This window comes from Equus przewalskii, chromosome 9 (genome assembly GCF_037783145.1).
Source record: "Equus przewalskii isolate Varuska chromosome 9, EquPr2, whole genome shotgun sequence".
Classification (NCBI taxonomy): domain Eukaryota; kingdom Metazoa; phylum Chordata; class Mammalia; order Perissodactyla; family Equidae; genus Equus; species Equus przewalskii.
In genome coordinates, this window is record NC_091839.1 from 9854033 (window position 1) to 9876862 (window position 22830).

Here is a 22830-nt window from a genome sequence, read left to right on the forward strand (position 1 = left end):
GTGTGCCACCCTCTGACATGCGCATGCGGATTTGCACCCACATTTATTTCTCTTTCATGTGCATATACTGCTCATCCATCACGGAGGGCAATTCTGTGATTCCATTCTTACAGGACCTGAGTGGCGAATGCATGGGGACAGCAGGGGAACCGTGGGGGCCAGGGACTGGGCCGGGGAACGAGGAGCTGGGGTTAATAGGGACAGAGTTTCATTTGGGGAAGGTGGAAAGTTCTGGAGAGGGATGGTGGCCAGGGTTGCACAACACGTGAATGTACTAATGCCACCGAACTGTCCACTTAAAAAGTGGTTAAAATGGTCAATTGTATGTTTTCATTTTTTCACAGAAAAAAAGTTTTTTTAAGAGACACTCCCATCCAAAACCACAAACAACTCAGGACGTCACCAGTTCACGTGGATGCCTCCAACTCCAAGCCAACCTCACAGGGTCCAAGGGCCTCCTCTCCTTTTCGGCATCTGCTCCTCCCTCCTCTGAGAGTGAGGGGGGTTCTGTCTCCCATCGCTGACACCCACGCCCCATTTCCTCCAGGGACGCCCTCCGCACCTCACCACCTCAGCACCTCCCAGGGGCCCCATCCCCACACAGACACCTCCTCCCCTGCTGGGGCCGGGCACTCCCCTGTCCTCTGCCCTCCATACCCGGGCCCGAGGACCAGCCTCTGCCCAGCGCCCTCCTCTCCTGCTCCCTCTGACCCCCAGGCTGGACCCACCCCCGGTGGAGGGGCACCTCCTCAACCCACTCAGACCCCCCAGGCCTCCCCACTCCAAGAGCCACGCTTGCTCACCCACCTACTGGCTGGAGGACCCCCTGGCCCAGCAAAGGAGGGAGAGGAGGGGGTAGGAGGGGAAAGAGCCAGGCCTGCATTTACAGTTCAAGCGTGGAACGCACAGGATTACTGATGACTTAGAGCTCACTGGACAATGGAACGCTTACAACTTAATACATGCAAATACATGATACATAACATGCAAAAATAGAATCCCACACGCAGCTTAAAATCTTGAAGAGGGTTTAATGAGCTCTGTTTATCAATGGAACCAAATGCGACAGAAAATGCTTCCCCTCGGCAGTGATCAGATGGGCACACTTTACTGTATTTATGAATACAACTGTAAGGTTCCGATGGACTTCACAGCTTAAAAGAAAGTCAGATTTTCAAACTGGTCATTTTCCTCCTTTGAGTATTCATTTACAAAACCAAGGGGCCTCCAAATTGTCATCACTGTGCACAAAAAAACAGCCGCAAACCACCAAGAAGCTGACACTGACCGAGCCTGGGATTTCAATTCCTGCACCCACTGCGGGTGCCATTGATATCAGCCCAACACAAGGCTGACGTAAGGGACGCCATATTGTAGAAAAGAGACCATGCCGTAACCTTGAATGGCCTCTGACTAACTGACCCAGCTGGGTTGCACCCTCCAGGAGATCCACGCGCTCTGTAGATTTTATGACCCCTCCTTGTGCATGTGCCTCCCAGCTGCAATGAGACGATGACTTCGTTCTTTTGAGTTCCTTAGGAATGTGATGGCCCCAGAACAGAGCGTCTATGCTCACAGCCATCGTCAATGACAACGGAAAGATCTGGTGTGGCGAATCGTGGGACAACAATTCCAACCCCCTCCCCTATAACCCACAGGCCTACATAACTGCTTCCAGATTCTGTGCCCCCTTAAGACGGCTCTTTTGGACATTAGTCAGCCATCTTCCCTCTTGCTAGCAAGCTGGAATAAAATGCCCTTTCTTCGTGCCATCTTGCCTTTGGACGACTGGCTTTTGTCTTGTGATGACCAGATTGTGCCCTTTGTGCAGTTACACAATGAGCTGCCTATCCCTTGAGTTATTTCCTGAAGGAAGACAAAATCAGCAAACACAGCCAGCTGGCCGGTCTTTTCTTGATTTTCACGGCAAATGAACTTTGTGGCTCTTAAATACTGTGGGATGACTGGTTTCCTGGGGCAGGTGGACAAGGGCTGGCTGTTTCGGGGGCTCAAGGAATCCTGATGGGGGTGGTGGTGGCACAGGTGTGTGTATGTCAAAACTCATCCAAGTAGTCCATTAAAATCTGCACAATTTATGAATGTGGAATGTGGCTTGAAAACAAAAAGAATAATAGGAAATAAATACATTCACTATTTATTTGGAAATGAAAAAAATTGCTCCCCCCAAAATTATTCCAGGACTGATAAAAAGATAATCAACACAAATGAATAAGGATGCGTCAAGGGTGAGCATATCTGGGTTCCAAGAAATTAACCAGCATTAAATTGATAACAGACTGAATGTGAACATTGGGCCAAACACCAAAGTCAGGTGTGGACCTGCAGGTCAGCAGCTTGTGAAGAAATATCCAGCCACGATGAAGAAGTCGGGGAAGGTGAGTCATTGGGATCCACAGCAATCCACAGGACGAGGCAGGAAACACAGACGGCCTTCTCTATAAGGGGCGCAGCGGTTAAGTTCGCACGTTCTGCCTCGGTGGCCAGTTCGGATCCAGGGGGCAGATATGGCATCGCTTGGTATGCCATGCTGTAGTAGGCGTCCCACATATAAAGTAGAGGAAGATGGGCGCGGATGTTAGCTCAGGGCCAGGCTTCCTCAGCAGAAAAAGAGGAGGATGGGCAGCAGATGTTAGCTCAGGGCTAATCTTCCTGAAAAAAAAAGAGGAACGGAGGCCATCATGCTGGGAAACTGTGCACCCTGGTTGTTGATGTTAAAACATCAGATCCACTGTCTTCTCTATTTAAAGTCCCAGTGATGAGCCCTCGGCACTCAGACCTGACCTCCAGCCCAGGCCCTGGCCCCAACCTTGCTGTGTGGCCTTGGCTGAGAGGCTGCCCCTCTCTGAGCCTCACTTTTCTCCTCTGCAAAATCGGGGTGTTTGCATCCTCCCTAAATGCAGCCGCCCAGCCTCCCTCTCCGAGGCCCTTGCTCCCTGAACTGCACCACCCCCTGGGGAGCCTCGAGTGTGGGGAGGGGCAGGGAGAGAGTCTGGGAGGCCTGGGGACGGTGGGGTGGTAGGTCCGGTTCGGAGTCTGGTGTCTCCACCCAAAGTTTCCATCGCCGACCCATCTCTGGCCCAGGCCTCTGCCCCCTATGGGGTGGGGCAGAAATAGGGTTATGGGAGGAGGGTGGGGCAGAAATAGGGTTATGGGAGGAGGGTGGGGCACTGGGGAGCAGGCCTGCAGGCTGTTAGGAGGGGATTCTGCTCAGCCTCCTCCCCCTTCCCTCTCCCTGCCTTCTAGAACCATCTTTCAGCCTTCTCCCTCTGACCCCGCCCTTCCTGGCCTGGGTTCCTCTTCTGGAGTGTTGGGTTATGGGGGCTGGAAATGGGCCTGGGTGGAGGGTCCCACATATTCTCTTCCTTGGGCTGGTGGGGTGTGGGTTCTAGGACACCCTGCACTCCACCCCCTTGTCCTGAAAACCAGGTGGGAGAGGAGCAGTTCTGGGAGGTGGGACAAGAGGGAAACTTAGAGGAGAGAAACAGGAACTCGTGGCGGACTGAGTGAGAGACACGGGGAGACAGAGACGCAGAGGGAGACTGGGGCATTCACAGAGACAGAAGAAACACAGAGAAACTTCCAGAGATGAAGAAAGCCAGAGACACAGTCAGCATGCTAGTGCACAGCTGTGTGCTTTGGGCCAATTGCCCCGCCTGTCTGAGCCTCTGTTTCCCCGTCTGGCATTGTGGGTGTTTGACGCCCCTCCGGCCCGGCCTGTGCTGAGCATCAGTGATGCTTGTCTATCCCTGGCAGACCCAGAGGCTCCACGATTGGCAGCTGTTGTTACTCTGTTTCCTTCCCCACCCATATTTCCCGAATGCTTACCGTGTGTGGGCGCTGCTCTGGGCACCAGGGCACGGCTGCCACTTCAGGCACGAGTCCTGCCCCTCGCAGCCCCATGTTCCATGACGATGTTGTTGCCACAGTTATTACACTAGGACAGAGCGTCAACTGGAATTTCCGGGGAGACACTTCCTCAGCCGTGGGCTGCAGGGCCAAACCTGGGAGAGAGGGGTCCGGAGCTGCAGCCCCGGGTTGGCCTCTCAGGACCCACGTTTTCCATGATCAAATGGGCATGAGGGTCTTTGCTCTCTGCTGGGCAGGGGGAAGGTAGGGCTGGCTGCAGGGTGGCTCAGGGAGCCTTCTCTGCTGTCATTATTATTAGTATTAACTGTCCCCTTCATTATTAGGTCAAAGGATCAGGGCAGTTTGCCTGGGAGCACTCAGGGAGGGGAAGGGTGAGAGGCTCCAGGAAAAGGGCGCTAGGCCAGCCTGCCTGGGGGCCAGGGTCTGAGCCAGGTGTGGGCGGTGGGTGTACAAAGGGGCGGAGGGAGTCAGCAGGGCCAGCCACACCCTGCTTTTACTTAAGGCCCCAGCGGCCATCCCTGCCACCACCACTGCCTGTCCCACTGCCTGTCCCACTGTCCCAGCCATGGAAGGGAGCACTGTGAGTGCCTCAGGGGCCTGAGGCTTTGGGGGGTCTTGGATGCCAGACTGCACCAGACTTAGGGAGGGCCTGGGGCCTGGCTGGGATCCCCTGTCCCGAGGGAGAAAGTGGGTGCTGGGGTGTGCTATGAAGAGTCTGAGTGGTGGCTGACCCCACCCATCCGCATGCTCCCATCTCTTGGGGCCTTCCTCTGGGTTTCTCTCTCTGGAGATTTTTTTTTTCCTTTTTTTTTTTCTCCCCAAAGCCCCCCAGTACATAGTTGTATATTCTTCGTTGTGGGTCCTTCTAGTTGTGGCATGTGGGACGCTGCCTCAGCGTGGTTTGATGAGCAGTGCCATGTCCGCGCCCAGGATTCGAACCAACGAAACACTGGGCCGCCTGCAGCAGGGCGTGGGAACTCAACCACTCGGCCACAGGGCCAGCCCCTCTCTCTGGAGACTTTTGTTGATTCTTTGTGTTTCTCTCTGCAGCTGTCTCCCTGTCTCGGGCTCTCTTTCCTTCTCTCTGTGCCCTTTCTTTTCTCTGATTCTGCTGGTCTGGGTCCTGTCCGTTTCCTCCCTGGGGCTGAGCCGTCATTTTTCCTCCTCTGTCTCCCTGTTCACATGGCCCCCTAACCCCTTCTCCTGCAGGAGGTGCAGCCGAGGGTCCCGCTGCCTGAGGGCATCCGAGTGGGCAACGTGATGAGAATTCGTGGTGTTGTTCCCGGCAACGCTCACCAGTGAGACCCAGGCCCCAGCGGGTAGGGGTGGGTGGGCTCCAGGCTCAGCTGACCCCAATCTCTTCCAGCCCAGAGGTCAGGGCGCCAGAGCCACCTTTGACCCCCGGGGTTTTGGGACCCCTAGGCCATTTCTGACCTTCTGGAATCTGATGTCTTCACTTTTTGCCCCCTGACTGTGGAGCTGGGGTTCCCATGTCTCCCTAAGAATCTGGGGCTCCATGGCAAACTCGGGGTTCCTAGTCCTATGACTTCCAGTCTGAGTCCAGGAACTGTGGGAACATGTCCTGAGACGTGGAGGTGCCCTGGCATCTGGGAGACCTTGGCAGTCGGCCCTATGACTTCCTGGGTCCGGGAACGTCAGGCTTCCTGGGCCTCTAGGGTGCCTGAAAATACTGGGTCCCTGGGATTGGGACCCTCCAGCCCTCTGGGAATTAGGGATGCCCCGGGAATGGGGAGCAGCCTGGCCATCAGCACCACGACTCCTTGGCAACTCCCAGACTGTGTGGAAATGAGGGGGGCCCAGGCCACTGCACAGTGGCCCTTTTCTCGATGGATGTGTGACCAGGCCCCCAATCAGATTTTGGATGCCCTGGTATCTGGGCTCCCTGGCCACCCATCCACAGCCCCTCCTTCTGTGGCGTGTGACAGTCTCAGCTCCCTGTAAGTCTGGGTGAGCTCTGGCCATGGTGATGCCCAGTCCACTGGCACCTGCTATCTATACAATGCCCTCCCTTCCCCAAACTACCAGCTTCTCTATAAACCTGGTGTGCAAGGAAGGGCAGGATGGCGAGGTTGCCCTGCATTTCAACCCCCGGCTGGAGGAGTCCATAGTGGTCTTCAACACTATGCAGGAGGGCCGCTGGGGCCGAGAGGAGCGCGGCCAGGGCATTCCCTTCCAGCGTGGGCAGCCCTTCGACGTGCTCATCATCACCACCGAAGATGGCTTCAAGGTGTGTCTCCCCCGCAGGGATGGGTGCCGAGACCCAGGTCCCTCAGCAGTTGGGGGAAGGCCCCTGGTGGAGCTGGCCAAGGCTGGGCGCCTGTCCCCAGTCCGTCGCCCTCCCCTGGTGCAACCCCATTGATGTCGGAGGGCAGGTGTGCGGCAGGGGCCCGACCAGTGAGCAAGAGCCAAGCGCCCAGGGTGGGGTGTCCCAGCGGGGAGGCGTGGCCCCCATTTCCGTCCCGACCCCACTGCCTGTCATTCATGCTGAGCTAGCCTCTCGGCGGCTGGGGCTAGGCCGTGCTCAGACACTTGCCCAGACACAAGTCCCCACGGGAGTGGTCGCCACAGACCCTCCTCCACCAGGCCGTCAGGAGTGGGCCGTGGACGCCGGAATCGTGGGCATCACGGCCCCGCCAGCCCTTCAAAGCGCTCGCGTGCACCAGGCAACTCACTGAACCCCCGCGCCGTTAGAACGCACTGCAGCCCCGTTTTCCCAGTGGGCCCAGGTCACACGGCGTGGGGCCGGACGGGCCCGACCCCGCAGTCGGCCTCCGGGTCCTGAACCCCCGACCCTCCCCTGCAGGCGGTGGTCGGAGACTCGGAATACTACCACTTCCGCCACGCCACCGGATCCCGCCGGCGAACGTGCGCCTGCTGGAAGTAGGTGGAGACCCACAGGTGGATTCGGTGAAGGTCTTCTGAGCCCTCCTGGGTTGCGGGTGAAGGGCGGAAATGGGGTCCAGGGCCCTTGGATGGCAAATAAAATGTGAGCTCGCTCCTCTGCGTCTGTGTCTCCTTCACCCAGACCAGGAATACAGGTTCAGAGAGGGGAAGACACTCACTAAGGGTCACCCAGGGACTCGGTGGCCCAGGCGGGATCTCCTCGGCCGCTTCTGGCTGGGAGGCCTCAGGAGGGTCGCGAAAGGGTGGGGGCGGGGCTTTTCTTTGCTGCTTTGCAAAGCAGCCGGGCGGCCATGCCGTTGGGGTGATCTGATGGAGTTGGCAGGGGGCTCACGCGCTGCCCCGGTGGCCCCTGCGCGGATCTAACGGACCCCACATCCGTCCACCCGCAAATAGGGGGTCGAGTCCGCCCCGCCGGGTCCCTTGGAGACCCCCCTCGCGGCGACGGTGCAGGAATCGGCTCAGGCTCCCGGCGCCACGGCCCCTCCTTCTCCCCTCTCCCCCATCCCCGGCCTCTCGGGGCGGGAGGCGGCTCGCGCGAGGAGGGGCTGGGAAGCGCATGGGGCGTCGCCGCTAGTTGGCGCACCCGAGCAGCAGCTGGCCCGCGGAGGGGACGGGAACGCGAGGGGCCGGGCTCCTGGGTCCCCACTGCGGTCATGAGCCTCAGTCCCACACCTCTCCCTCCTCCGCACCCCGGACGGCGAGACTCCGCCCTGCCTGGGAGATTCTGGAGCTGGAATGGGGCAGGAGGCTCACACCTGACCGCCAGGCGGTGCTTTTCTGGTCGGGTTGGGGGTGCGGAGGTGCTGCGTCCCCAGTGAATAGCCGTGGGAGGGGGATCCGGGACCCCCCGCGCGCCCCCGAGTCCCGCCCCCTGAGCGAGGCGCGTGCAGGGGCGACATTTCTCTGTTGCGGGATGGAGCCCCTGCCACGTGGCCGCCATCCAGCCAGGTGCAGGTTTCCGGAAAGTTCGAAGCCACGCCCCCGGCAGGACTCTCTTTGGGCTTCTGGCCCGCAACCCGCGCCGGGCTGGACAGACTTGCCCCCTCCCCTGGGACCCTGCAGAGGTTGCGTCTGCCCGGACCGAGGCTCAGTGAGCTCGGACTGCGCTTAACCCTAACAGACCCCAGGGCAGTGGGCAGACCAGGCCCTGCGGCGAGGCTTGCGTCTTCTCAAGACCCGTTTTTCTGCCCCTTGAGACCCTTGGACTGAAGCCACCCCACTTGATGCCCGACCCTTGAGAGTAGGGTCTCTGTGTGGGCCGTGGAATGAAGGGTCCCCTCTCTCAGTGGAGGACCCAAGGAAGTCTGAATTTCCCTGGTCCCCAGCGCTCATTGTGGAATGACTTAGATTTTACTTGCCCGTGTCAAGTATGTTTTTAAACTTTTGTCAAGATAACGTATAGAGACGGTACAAATTTCAAAAGTATACAGGGGAAAGTACAGTTATTGGCACAGCTGGTGACGGTGGTTGGGGGCCTGGCGTGAGATGGTCACGATCCATGCATGTTAATTTCCTGGTAGTTGCCGTGGCCTTCCAGTGGACATGCAGCAGAATGTTCTCGTTTGTAGAAAATACACAATAAAGTATCTGAAGGTGATCAGGAAGCATGTTGACAACTTATTCTCATCATTTCCAAATAAAAAAATATATATGCAAAGGAAAGTCGTCCTTTATGAGAGTAAACTGCTGTTACTCATGTCTTCATTTCTTGCGTATCTTTCCAAAACTCTCTATGCACTTCTAAACACAGGCATATTCGGGTTTTTTCCCTCTTTGCATAAACGGTAGCATCCTTCATCCACTGACCTTGTTTTTGTCGCTGACCAGTATATATGTGTCCAGTGTCACTCACTTTGCTGGCTGCCCAGTGCTCCCTTGCAAGGAATCAATAACGTGACGAATGTCACTTGAGCCCTCCTGAATGTGTGTTTGTGTCATATCATTCACTACACTCAAACAATGGTACACTGAGTGTCCTCGGACCTACGTCAGCAGGACCTTTTCCCTTTTTATAATCTCTGCTCTGATTATAAAATGTAAGCATGCTTATTCCAGAATGGGGAATAACAAATTTAAAATCACCCATGATTTCACGATCCAGATAATAATCACTGTTAGTATTTTAGTGTTTTTCTTTCCAGCCTTTTTTCTATAATAATTTGTATACACTATGCATTTGGGGGAAATTGAAATATATATGTGTATTTAGATATATATTTTTTGAAAGATAAATATTCCAAAATATTGGAAAATTGAAATATATATCTACATATTTCCTGAGTCCCCACTAGGTGTTGGTCCCTGTGCTAACCACTCTTGCAGTCCTCAAGAAGAGCTTCTGGGGTAGATACCCTTATTATTCCTATTTTGCAAATGAGGCATCTGATGCTCAAGAAGGTTCAGTGACCTGTTCCAGGTGGAGCAGGGACCAGAGCCAGGTGAATGTGATCTAAACCACTGGGAAATCGTGTTTTGTCTTGTTTTTTAGTATCAAGTTTATTGAGGTTTTTAATATCAACTTTATTTATATACATACAATAAAATTCTCCCTTTCTAGGTGTACACTTCCATGAATTGTGACAAACTCATATGGTTGTATGACCAGCACCGCAGTCAAGGTCCAGGACATCTCCGTCACCCCTTCCCAAGCACCCTCCTGGCACCTGGCAGCCTTGCCTGCTCTCTATCGTCATAATGTAGCTTTTCCTGCTCTAAAATTTTGGATAGAACTAGGCTTTTTTTTCTGTCTGGCTACTTTTGTTCAGCCTAATGTTGTTGAGGTTCTTTCACGTGTTTTCATGTCGTGGTAATTCCTCCCTATTTGTCTGAGTCGTATTCCAATGTATGGCTATACCACACCTTGTTTATCCATTCACCTGTTGATGGACTTGAGTTGTTTCCAGTGCTGGATTATGAATTAGGATGGTGTGAACAAGTCTTTATGAAATGAGCCTCTAAGAAATGAGTGTGGACTCGTTTCTTACTACATGATTTTATCTTCTGATGTTAAACCAACCTTGCATTCCTGGGTTAAATCCCACTTGGTTAAGATGTATAATCATTTTTGTACATAGTATGGATTCAGTTTCCAAATATTTTGGATCAAATAATTTGGATTTCAAATATTTTGTTCAGGATTTTTGCATTTATGTTCATGAAAGATATTGGTCTGTAGTTTTCTTTTCTTGTGATATCTTTGTCTGACTTTGGTATCAAGGTAATAATCATCTCATAAAATAATTATGGAATTGTTCCCTCTGCCTCAATTTTTCTGGAAGAGTTTTTGTAGGATTGATATTACTTTAATATTTAATAGAATTGACTGGTTAAACCACCTGCGCATGGGTTTTTCTGTAGAAATATTTTTAAATTACTCAATTTCTTTTCTTTCTTTCTTTTTTTTTTTGAGGAAGATTAGCCCTGAGCTAACATCTGCTGCCAATCCTCCTCTTTTTGCTGAGGAAGACTGGCCCTGAGCTAACATCCATGCCCATCTTCCTCTACTTTATGTGGGACGCCTGCCACAGCATAGCTTGCCAAGCAGTGCATAGATCCACACCCAGGATCCGAACTGGCGAACCCAGGGCCGCCCAAGCAGAATGTGCACACTTAACCACTGCGCCACCGGGCCAGCCCCTAAATTACTCAATTTCTGTACTTGCTAAGGGTCTATTAACATTTTCTAATTCTTTTCTAGTTAATTTAGATAATTTCTGACTGCCCAGGAATTTGTTCTTTTCATCTAAGTTGCCTAACATGTTTGCCCAAACTTGTTTATAATATTCCCTTGTAATCCTTTTTATTTTCTTTAGAGTCATTAGTGGTGTCCCCTTCCTTTGTTCTTGATTTTATGTCTTTTCTCCCTTATTTCTTGGTCAGTGTAGCTAAGGTTTGTTAATTTTGTTGATCTTTTAAAAAAACCTTCTTTTGGTTTCATTGATTTTCCCGATTTTCTATTTTATTGATTTCCACTTTGCTCGTTAGTATTTCCTTCTTTCTATTACTTTAAGTTTGATTTATTCTTCTTTTTCTAGTTCTTGAGGTGATGATGTCTATGTCTTCTGTATCCTTACTCATCTCTGTCTGGTTGTTCCATCAATTACTGAAAGAGGGGTATTGAAATTTATAATTACAATTGTTAAATTATCTGTTGGTCCTTTCAAATCTGGCATGGATTTTGGGATCCATTGTTAGTGTACATGTTTACTTGATCTATATATTTGATATGTTTACTTGATATATACATATGTGTCTGATGTATTGAGCCTGTAGAAGTGTCGCTCTTTGTCTCTGGTACAATTTCTTTTAACATCTATTGTGTCTGATATTAATTTTGTCCTTCTTATGTTCTTATGGTTACCGTTTGCATGTATATCTTTTCTCATCCTTTCACTTTCAACTTATTTATGTCTTAGATCTAAAGTGCACCCTTTGTAGACAGCATATACTTGGAACTTGCTTTCTTATCCAGTCTGACAATGTATTGGTTACCTATTGCTTCATAACAAATTACCCCATAACTTAGCAGCATAAAATGACAAATATTTATTATATTACACAGTTTCTGAAGTTAGGAATCCAAGAGTGGCTTACCTAGATGGTCTTGGCGCTGAGTTTTCATGAAGTTGCCGCCACACTATCAGTGGAGCTGTAGTCATCTAAAAGAAAGTTTGGCAAACTACGGCCGTGGGCCAAAGCCACCCATTGTCTATGTTAGGATGGCTCACAAGCTAAGAATGGTTTTTACACTTTTAAATAGCAGAAAAAATAAAAAGAGTAGTATTTCATAACACTGAAGTGTTATGAATTCAAATTTCAGTGTCCATAAATAAAGTTGTATTGGCACACGGCCACGCTCTTTCATTTATGTATTGCCTAAGGGCTGCTTTTGTGTTTTGTCAGTGGAGTTGAGTAGTTGCAACAGAGACTGGATCACCCACAAGGCTTAACCTATTTACTACATGGCCACTATAGAAAAAGTTTGCAACCTCTGCTCTAAAGGCTTGCCTGAGACTGGAGGAGCCTCTCCCAGGAAGGCTCACACACACGGCTGTTGGGAGGAGTTTCCAGTTTCTCGTCACGTGGACCCTTCCAGAGGACTGAAGAAGTTACTGACTCCTCCCAGAGGAGCAATCCAGGAGTGAGAGCTAGAGAGCAAGGCCAAGACAGAAGTTGCAATTATTGATATAGTTGGCTTTACGGCTGCCATTTTGCTATTTGTTTTTACCCTCTGTTACTCCTTCACGACCTTCTTTTGTGTTAAACAAACAATTTTTAGTGGACCACTTAAATTCCAGCTTTGATTTTTTTTTTAAAGATTGGCAACTGAGCTAACGTCAGTTACCAATCTTTTTTTTCCCCCTTGTTCTTTTTCTCCCCAAAGCTCCCAGTACATAGTTGTATGTCGTAGTTGTGGTCCTGCTGGTTGTGCCATGTGGGACGCCGCCTCAGCATGGCCTGATGAGTGGGTGTGTAGGTCCGTGCCCAAGATCCAAACCAGCGAAACCCCTGGCCACCAAAACAGAGTGTGCAAACTTAACCACTCGTCCACGGGGTCGGCCCCAAACCTTTGATTTTTTTAACTGTACATTTTGAAAGCTGGTTTTTAAATGGTCACTCTAAGGATCACAATATACACCTTAACTCATCATAGCCAACTTTAGGTTGATACAGATTTAATTCCAGTAAAATATAGCAGTTTTGCTCCAATATATTTCCATCCCCCACCCTATTTTGTGCTATTGTTGTCATATATATCACATCTGTGTATGTTAGACACCCTGAAATATAGGTTTTTATTTTTATTTTTAAATAAAAAGAAGAAAAAAGAAAAATATACAATTTTTTAAAATATGTATTCACATATTTATAATTTCTGGGCTCTTCATTTCTTCTTGTGGATTTGAGTTTCTGTTTGATGCCATTTTATTTCAGGGTGAGGGAATTCCTTTAGTATTCCCTAAAGGGCAGGTTGGATAGCGATGAATTCAGCTTTTGTTTATCTGAGAATGTCTTTCTTTTGCCTTCAGTTTTGAAATATAGTTTTGTTGAATATAGAAATATTGGTTGACGGTTTTATTTTTCTTCTAGCACTTTGAATAAATTGTTCAGCTGCCTTCTGGCCTCCTTTGTTTCTATGAAAAGTTAGCCAATAATTGTGCCTCTGTTCGTCTGTAGCTGATGACTTGTTTTTCACTTGCTGCTTTCAAGGTTTTCTCTTTGTCTTTTTTCTTCTCAGAAGTTTGACTAAAATGAATCTAGATATACATCTCTTTGTATTTATCCTACTTGCAGTTCATTGAGCTTCTTGGATCTATAAATTAATGTCTTTCATGAAATTTGGTAAGTTTTCAGCCATTATTTCTTAAAACATTTTACAGCAGCAATAGAAAACTAACTGTGACCCCTCAAGCTCATTCAGGGCATCAACCTCTGGGAGGAGCTCCAGTCTCCACCTCTCTCTCTGAACGTTTTTGGGGTCTGTAGCTGACATGTCTCCCCACTACTATTCCTGGGAGGCACCACCCTGGGCATCAACTGTCCAGTGAGGGAGGGGGGTGGAAGGGAGAAGGAGTCTCCCCTCCCATGTACCCCAGGAGGAAAAGAGCACCTCAGACTGGAGGCTGCCCAGGTCAGCCCTCCACCCTTCCTCACCTCCTTGGCATCCATCCCAGGGTCTGAGTTTAATAAAAATATTGATGCCCATGACCCATTACTGATTTACTAGACTAGAACATATGAAATTGTTGATATTTAACCACTTTCAACCTACAAAAATGGTATTTTTATATGGCTTAACCTAATAATAATGGTCTGTGTTGGGGTCAGGTATCAATATTTTTTTAAAAGCTCCCAGGTAATTGCAATGTACAGCCAAGTTTGAGAACTAAACCTGATGAATGAAGGCAACAATAAAGAGAATGAATGAATGAAAAAATGAACAGACATTGACAAATGACTGAATAACGCATATGTGAACAAGTGAGTGAGTAAATAAAGCAGGGAATGAATGGATGAATGAAAGTGTAAATAAGTGAACAGATGGTTAAATCAACACAAGAGTAACTTGATAAAAAGACGGTTGGATGGACGGCAGATGATTAGTGGAGAGATGGAAAGATGGAGAGCTAAATGAATGGATAAACAGTTGGAAATGGATGGAGGAATGGATCATTAAGGGATGAACGGATGACTGGATAGAGAATGGAGAAATGGATGGAGGGATGAATGGAGGGATAAATTGTCATATGGAGGACAAATGGATGGATGGATGGATGTGATGGAAGGCAGAGAATTGCATGGACAAATGGAGTGATGAAAAGATGAATGGATGAATGGAAGTTGGCTGTAAGGATGGCTGAATGTATAGACAGATGGACTAGTAAATTAATAAATGGTTAAATGTTTGAATGGATGGATGGGGAGATGGATGGGTGAAGGGTTGGATGATGAATGGATGGACAAACAGATGGATAAATGGAGAGCTAGATAGATTGATAAGTGGATGAATGGTTGGATGTTTAGACAGATAGAAGAACATATACTTGCATGGATGTTTGGAGAAATTGTTGCATGGTGAGATGGATTGGTGGAGAGATAAATGGATGGGTGGATGGATAAAGGGTTGGATGAAAGGATGGCTGGATAAACAGATGGATAGATAAATTGAAGAGTGGCTAGATGGCTGGATGTTTGATGAATAGATGGATGGACTTTTGGTTAGATGGATGCATGGAGAGATTGATGGATGTTGACATGGATGAATGGAGAGGGGAATGCATGAACGAATGGAACAACAGCCTGTATGGTGGTTAAGTATGTGGCCTTGGGAGCCAGACCACCTCGATTTGAATTCTGGTTCTTTTGTTTATGGGCTTTGTGGCAATTTGCTTTATTTTTCTTTGCCTGTTTCCTCATCTTTCACAGAGGGATGGATGATAATAATAGTTTCTACCTCCTGGTGTTTTTGTGAGGAATGAATGAATGGATACACATAAAGCCCTAAGATCAGAGTCTGGAGCACACCTAGATTTATCATGATGAGAAGATGGATGGACTGACAACCGGATGGCTGAATGGGCAGTGCATGATTGAACCAAAGAAGGAAGGAGCAGTGAGGGAGGTGAGGGGTCACATATACTCATGAGATATCTCAGACATTTTATTAGGGGCTTAGAAGGGAGTCTTATAGGATCTTTCTCTCTGTGTTCCCAAGGGTTATAGCCCCAGGAATAGATCAGATCTGGACGTAGGACAAGGTGACATCACCCTGGATCTCCAGCACGTCCACCCTCTGGAATGCCGGCAAGCGATGGGAGAAGTCAAAGAGATGCTGGCCGTTGGCAAAAACCTTGAAGCGATCTGTGCCACAGCGAATGGACAGCTGCAAGGAGAGGGCAGGCATGAGGCCAGGGCCAGGACCGAGGCTTTAGAGCGAAGCAGGTAAGGAGACTCCAGACTCACGTCAAAATACTGGCCAGCTCTAAATGGGTTGTGGGGGATCCTCCTCTCCTCGGATCCCCAGGAGCCATTCAGAAAGCTGTTCCGAACCACAATGCCCTCAGACAGGCGGGGGTTCATGTGCAGAGCCACATCCCCTGAGGAGCCCACCTTGAAATTGATGACAAAGCTGGGGGCAGAGATAGAGAGACATCGAAGTGAGCTGGGAGCCAGAACCTGGTTCTCCAATGAAGGAAGGGGCTGGGGCCTAGATTCCTGGGTCCCTTGTGGAGGCGGCAGCTGAGGGCCCAGACTCCAGGGTCTGAGGGGAGAGGGGGCTGCGGATTCCCACCTCCATCTAGATTCTGTACCTCTTGCTTGAGGGGGGTACAAAGCCCTTGATTATGATGGTTCTTCGAGGTGTAAGCCCCCCTTGCAGTCTCTTCACAAACGGCACAGGCTGTGGGAAGAGAGCATGGGTCCCATCATCTCACAGATCTCCAGAAGCCAAATACAGGGACGAATTTTCAGTGAGGGGAACCCACTCCTCCTAGGCAATGCCCCAACCCCCATCCCCTCCCCACCCTGACCACCACTCCACCCTCTCCCCACCTCCCGCCCCAAACCCCCTCTGCCCACTCTATCTCCTTCCCTCGCAGGGCTGCCCATGGACCAGGGCCCCCCACCACCATTGGGTCCTGCTTCCCCACACACTGCCCACTGCAGGGCCCTGGACTCCTGCAGGACGCCTTACCGGGTTGAAGGCTGGGGGTCCCTCCATGGTCTGTGAAGTGAGGAAGAACAGATGTTATTCTGTAATATTCGACAAACATCTCCGGCACATCTGCCACATGCGGGTGTGTCTCTGGGCGCTGGATTAGGGCAAGTGGGGAGCCAACCTCTCTCAACTCCCCAATTCTCGCCACCCCGCCCCCCACCCACCAGATGGCCATGTAACCCTCCCACTTACAGGCAGGGAACCCTGCTGCGGGTAGCTGTGTCCGTGACCCTGTGTGGATAGACGGCAGGATGGAATGGTGAGGGGGCTGGAGGCCCTTCTGCTGCCCAGAGACCTCCTCAGCCACCGAACTCCCCACCCAAGGCCAAAGCCACCGCCCACCAGCAGGTACTTACTGGGTGAGGCGGAAAACCCCTAGGTGGCTGTGGGCACAGAGGGAGAAAGAGGTGATGAGGGGGACATCAAACGAGAGCCTCCAGGGTGTCAAGGATGCCTGCCCTGGGCAACCCACCACCGCCATCCCGGGGAACGCTGGGCTCCAAGATGGCTCAGTGATGGAGAGGGAACTGCTGTGTTTAGAAGTGAATTTCGCTCCATCCCTTTAGGACAAGCCTGGTACATTCTCTTCTCGTCCCCTCCCCTGTCCTGGCTTCCTGCTGTTCCAGGACCCTCATGTGCCCCTCTCCTTCCCGCTCAATAAAGTGTGCTCTCCCCCAGAACATCCTCCCAGGCGCACACAGTTCATGCCCCTGCCCGCCTCCTCGGGAAGCGCGAGTAGCCCCTGACGCCCACCACGGGGTGCCTGGGAGTCCTTGGACCCAGCCCAGTTCCCGTCCCTCCCTTGTCTGTCTCAGGCCCTCACAGTCTCTCTGTGTGTGTCTCTCTGCTTCTGTTTCTCGGTCTCTGTCTCTCTCCATCGCTGTTTCCCTCTCTCTTCCACACGCTTTTGCACAGGTGGTTCCTTGCGCCGCGAACACCTTTCCCTTCCCCAGAGAACTTAGATTCACGCTTCTCTCTGTCTCCTTCTCTTCCTAATGAACCCCTTTCCACCTTGACTTCCATCTCAAGTCAGTTCTTCTGAAGGCCTTTTAAAAATAGCCTTGTGGTTTTTTAAAATGTATGGACGACGCCCGATAGGAAAATGAACCCCCGCAAGCCCACGGCCGCCTCGCGGATGAAGACGTTCCTGATGTTTTCCGTGCGTGCGTTAGATCAGCTCTGTGACCTCGGGCAGGTTACCTAAGGTCCCTGTGCCTCGTTTCCCACATCTGTAAAAGGAGGCTGCTGATGAGCAGAGACGGTCCCTGTGGAGCTGCCGGGGGCTTACAGGTTGGGAGCGTAGAGCCCTCCTTGGCTGAAGGACACGTGGGGAGCCTGGAGTCGGGGCCCCTCCAGGAAGTGCTCCCATGAGTTCCTGGTGTGTGTAGGTGGGTGTCCTGTCATTCACTGTGGACCTGGAGAGGGGCTTCTAGGTGGTTGGGCGCGTGTCTGTTCAGCTTTCACAGACCGGGTGGGGGTGTCGGCCAGGCCAAGGTCCCACCAGCGATCGCCATCGTGCGCCTTGTCGTTAGAGCTCCTCCTGACTCAGCTTCCACACCTCCTCCTCCACCAGGAAGCCCGCCTCCCCAAACCTCCTGTATGTCCCCCATCCCGGCCCTGACTGCTTGTGGCCGGCACCGTCTGGTGACATGTCTGTCTCCCCAGTGGACTGCCTTGGTGGCGTCTGGGTCCACGGCATTACCCAGCAAAGGCCCTGGCACAGAGCAGGAGCTCAGGAAATAAGTGACTACGGGAGTGCACTAAGGAAGGAAGCAAGTAAAGAAGAGAGGGAGGCCCCACGCACCTGGGGGTGGGAGGGCTGGCCTCCGATGAAGTTGATTGACTGAAGTTGAACGTCCCCATCCACTTGCAGGTGGGTGACCATCTGGAGGGGGAGCCGGTGCCCGAACTCGTAGAAGGAATTTCCATTGACCACCACCTGCAGGGCCAGGGGAGGTCAGGGTCGGCACTCACAACCTTGGGAAAGCAGAAGCAGGAAGCAGGAGACAGGGACCTTTTTAAACTTGAGGTGACAAATCTTGGGGGTGAGCTGGGATAGCCTCCAAGTCAGGAAGCTTGGCATCCACAAGTCAGAAGTCAAGCCGGGGTCCAAAGTCACCTCCCAGACGGGGGAGATGGGAGAGAATAGAGAATTTCATCTGGGGGTGGAGATAGGGAGAGAACAGAGTCTGAGTCCTGGTTTTGGCACCAAATGAGTTGAGTCTGAGGTCTAGCTCTGACATGTCTTGGCTGTGTGACCTCAGGCAAGTTGCTTCACCTCTCTGAGCCTTTGTTTCCACATCTGTAAAATGGGGGCTCACTCTGGGATTGTCGGGAAGATGGAAAGCTAGCAAGGCTTGTCAGAGGCGTTGTGGAAATGTTGGCTAGAGCCTTGCGATCATCGCTGAGAGGACGGAAGTCTAGTTTGAGTGCTAAGCCGTGGACACAGGGCTGAGAGCCACCTCCGCAGGACCGAGAGTTCACCAGGTGCTAGTACTTTCCATAGTGATATCAATGTGGTCACTGTCTCAAGAGCTCCGTGAGGCAGGACAAGAGATTGGTCCTGTCCCTCAAGAAAGCGGAGGCTCCAGGCAGTAGAGCGACCAGCTCAAGGTCACACCTGGGGGCGTGGCAAAGCCCAGGTTCCAGTCTTGCAAACCTCGGATCCTTGTCTGTCTAACTTCAAACCATGACATTAACCTCGGTGATGAGCTTAGAAAGCTGTGCCCACAGGAGGGCAAGTCAAGTCCAGGGAGATCCTCCAACCGGCCATTCCCCCCAGGACACTCCTCAGGTGGGGCATGTGGCTGTGAATGGGCACCGGGACATCCCCTGCAGGGCTGTTTGTGGGGAGCCAGATGCGGGGACAGCGGGAGCTCAGAGCATGGCCCGGGAGGCCTGCACAGCCAGCAGAAGGCGCAGAGCAGGGGTGACAGCACGCGGGGCTCTAACACATAAATGATGACGGAGAAAAGCAGCGGGGGGTGGGGGGAGTGTAACATAGCGGTGAATACGTAAGGAGAGAACCTGAAAAAACACGCAGAGACACTATCCAGGCCGAGAGAAGTGAGGATAAAGGCTGCCCTGGGGACGAGGGGACTGAGGGACATGAGGGGGCTTCTGGGGCTGGAGCGTTCTGTTTGTGGACCCAGGTGCTGCGTACACGGGGGGCATTCTCTTTGCAAAAAACCTGGGTGCTTCGTGCAGATGGTTCTCTGTACCTGGGTCACACCGTAAGAACACATCAAAAAATACTTGAAGAATAGTAACCGTCACAATGTGTGGGCCTCCTTTGGACCCTGATTTAAGCAAACTAACTGTAGAAATCAACAAAGCTGATGGCATTTATGGGATAACCGGCCGCTGGCTGGATATGCGGCGACACCAGGGAAGAACTGTCGATGTGTAAGGTGTGACCATGGCATCGTGACCGTGTTTTTAAAAACGGAACTATTTCTGAATGAAATGATGTGCTCTCTGGGATTTGCTTTTAAAGACTATGGGAGGGGAGGTGTGAGGTAGAGGTGAAAGCAGAGGGACTCAAGTGGACAGCTGTTGGAGCCGGCCCAGGAGATGGGGTCACCGTCCCGGTGCTCCCTTTGTGTGAGTTCAGAGTTCTCGACAAGAAACAGCAAAAATACACACTCGGAGAGCACAGAGGAACGAGGTGATGGACGGTCAACGTGTGACAAGGTTCTCCGTGGTGGAGGAAAGGGAAATGAGAAAAAGAGGTGAGGGAGTTTTGTAAGAGGCAGGAAAGAGGGATAAGAAAAGACAAAAATGAGGTAGGAGGGGAGGGGAGACAGGAGAGGCTGAGAGAAGGAGGGGAGGGAGGAAGGAAGGGAGGGGACAAGGGAGGAAGGGAGGAGTGGGGAGCAAGGAGGGGAGGCTCCCACCTTGTAGTGCTCCGGCAGGATCATGAAGACCAGCTCGAAGGGGCAACCCTTGCGGAAGGGCATCTCCCTTTTCCTCTCCTCTTTGCCCCAGTGGCCGCCCTGCTGCGAGTTGAAGACCACCTTGTCCAGGCCATCAAAGCGGGGATTGAAGTGGAAGGCGATGTCCGACCCGGGGGACTGCCCCACCGCAAAGTTCACGAAGAACCTGGTGGGACACAGAAGAGCTGGTCCACGTGCCCCACCCGCCAGCACATGGGGCCGTCCTCCCGGAAGCCCTTTCCGCCCCACCATGTTCCAGGTTCCAGAGGGAGGGCAGCCTGGCCCAAGAGGGGAGGAGGAGGTCGTGGCCCTGAGCTCCAGGAGGCGGGTTCCCACCGCCACCCTTTCCCTCAGTCCATTTCCTCACCAGGCCAGCTCCCCCAGCCTCTCCCCAACTTCCAATGGGACTGCAATTGGTACTCCTGCGTTTCTGCGTCCACCGTGGGCCAGACACTGTCCTAGGTACCTGACATCTCTCAGTTCAGATCTCTCTGCTCCCTGCAGGCCATTCCCCACATACAGCCAGAGAGACCTTGTGACACCCAAGTCAGAGCATGCACATTCCACATCTCTCCTCACACCAGCATCCCCAAAGTTATTGGAATGGGGCAGGCACACACCTTTCTCAGAGCCTTTGCACTGGCTGTTCTTTCTGCCTGGAACGCTCTTCCCTCAGATACATCCCAGGCTCCCTCTCTCACTTCCTTCTCATCTTTGCTGAAATGTTCCCTTCGCAGGGAGGCCTTCCCCGGACGATGCCACGCCCTCTGCCCCACGTCTACTCCCTATCTCCCCTCCTTATTCATCTCCATAGAGCTTCTCATCATCTGACGTATTATAGATTTGACTTATTTATTGTCGATCTGTCTCCTCTACCAGAATGTCAGCTACACAAGGACAGGGATCTTTGTCTGTCCTGGTGACTGCTCTGTCCCCGGCGCCTAGGCCCAGAGCAGACACTCAGTGAGCAAAGAAACAAGGAATAAAGGAACAAAAGCCCTATGAGGTAAATTCAATATTGATCACCATTTTAAGGTGATAACAAAGGCTAAGATTCGTGACAGTGTTTATTTTACAGTCCTACATGTTTGTATATTGAATCCTCAAACAGGATTCGCAAACAGAGGTCCAGCCACTTTTGCAGGCACCCAGCTGGTAAGTGACGAGCCGGGACGTGAAGGCTGGGGGCCCGGCTCCGAGCCTGTCACCTTAATTCATGCTATCACACTCGTCAATTCCAGCCCAAAGTCCCGACCTGGGGCCACCTCTCATGGGGACCTTCCCTGACCCCTTCCAGCCCCCAGTGTCCCCCCTCCTGATCTGATCGCCAAGCCCAGGATTCCCCAGACCATCGGGTGGGGTGACAGAGAGTTCCTCCCCACCCAGGGTGGAGGAAGGGAAGACGGCCTCCTGCGCCCAGGCCAGGAGCCCCCAGCTGGAGCCCCCGGCTGGAGCCCCCTCCTAGCCTGGCCTGGCGTGGGGCGGGTCTTACCTCTTCATGTGCTCGCTAGGCACTCCTTGGATGTAAACGGACATTCCGACGCTGAGGCCGCCCGGGATGGGCTGGTTGTAGGGCAGAGTCTGTAGAAGGGGCCGGGTGAGGGGCCTCGAAGGCATCTGCCTGCTGCGGCCTTTACCCCTCATTGGGAAGCCCCCCCTACTCCCTTAAGCAAGGGAGCGGGACCCAAGGAGTGAGGGATCAGCGTGGAGGTGAAGGCCAAGAGTCAGGTCTGAAATGAGCGGCCTGCGTCTCGGGGTGGGAGTCGGTCAAGCCGCAGGGCCGGGACGGGGTCCATCAGCCCCTCGGAGGATCAGGCCGAGGGCAAACAGCGTGGGGCTCAGGGTGGACCCTAGACAGGGCCTGGGGTAGGGCCTGGGCCGGCATCTCACCGGGTTGTAGGTGGGCTGGTAGCCGGGTGCCGGGACAAAGGCCATCTTGCCGGGCTGGGCTCAGGGCTTGTGCCTTGAGGAGAGCTGCAGGAGTGAGCAATGGTGGCAGAAGGCAGCTGATGAGCGCCTCTTATACCTGAGGGGAAGGGCGTGGCTGGCAGGGCAGGGTCCACAGGGTCCCTTTTCTGGGCATCCCACGCTCACGTCTTCGCCTAGAGCATCCCTGGACCCGATTCTCTTACCAGCCTCATGGGTGACCAGCCAGACCCTGGGTCACCTGGGCCAGGCCTGGGGGACTCGGCTCAGGGCCCCCTCCTCCAGGCCCTTCTGCAAAGAGGAGGTGCCAGTGAACTTCGCCCCCGCCAGGGCCTTATCAGAGCCCATAAAACCCTGCCCAGATCTCTGTTAGCAGAGGGAGGGTGAGGCCAGGCGTGTTGGGCAGGGCAGGGTTGCAGGAGTGGCCGGGGACAGATGGGCAATGGAAGTGAGAGAAAGCCGGGCGGAACTGACACACCCAGGGACTGTGAAAGGACCTACATTTATTGCGTGCCCACTACGTGCTTTTCCCATGCACTTTAAATGATATGTATGGTGGTTGAGGGGCCGGCGCGGTGGTGTAGTGGTTAAGTTCTCATGCTCTGCTTTGGCAGCTCGGGGTTCGCTGGCTTGGGTCCTGGGCACCGACCTACACACGGCTCATCAAGCCATGCTGTGGCAGCATCCCACATACAAAATAGAGGAAGATGGGCACACATGTTAGCTCAGGGCCAATCTTCCTCAGCAAAAAGAGGAGGTTTGGTGGTGGATGCTAGTTCAGGGTTAATCTTCCTCAGGAAAAAAAAAATAGATAGCTAGATAAATAAATAAATGATAGGTATGGTGGCTGAGATCCCTGACTTCTGCAGCCAGATGCTCTGGGTTCGAATCCTGCCTCTGCCACCTCCTGGCTGTGTGATCTTGGGTCAGTGCCTTAAC

General features: G+C 52.2%; 2 protein-coding genes and 1 long non-coding RNA gene across 4 annotated transcripts; 1 reads left to right on the top strand and 2 right to left on the bottom strand.

The window, feature by feature from the left end:
* Positions 1–2139: 2139 nt before the first annotated feature.
* LOC139085448 (uncharacterized) lies at positions 2140–4214 on the bottom strand. The gene is made up of 2 exons (XR_011543743.1): positions 3847–4214; positions 2140–2670 (listed from the first exon to the last, which is right to left on the bottom strand). It is a non-coding gene; the product is annotated as an uncharacterized lncRNA (long non-coding RNA).
* Positions 4215–4337: 123 nt separating this feature from the next.
* On the top strand, positions 4338–6905 carry LOC103564560 (galectin-7). The gene is given in 5 exon segments (XM_070632724.1): positions 4338–4468; positions 5098–5186; positions 5935–6136; positions 6713–6745; positions 6748–6905. Coding segments are annotated over 5 exon segments (423 nt in total). The 5' UTR covers positions 4338–4453; the 3' UTR covers positions 6832–6905.
* Positions 6906–14950: 8045 nt separating this feature from the next.
* Positions 14951–22015, bottom strand: LGALS4 (galectin 4). Of its 2 annotated transcripts, XM_008540374.2 has the most exons (10): positions 21856–22015; positions 21458–21546; positions 19927–20131; positions 17835–17969; positions 16387–16413; positions 16223–16261; positions 16007–16036; positions 15624–15712; positions 15277–15442; positions 14951–15196 (listed from the first exon to the last, which is right to left on the bottom strand). In XM_008540374.2, exons 1-10 carry the CDS (start codon positions 21898–21900, stop codon positions 15050–15052), a joined length of 972 nt encoding a protein of 323 aa, XP_008538596.1. In that variant the 5' UTR covers positions 21901–22015; the 3' UTR covers positions 14951–15049. The 2 variants fall into 2 exon arrangements, with proteins under 2 accessions (XP_008538596.1, XP_008538597.1); XM_008540375.2 differs by lacking the exon at positions 16387–16413.
* Between the last annotated feature and the right edge of the window lie 815 nt (positions 22016–22830).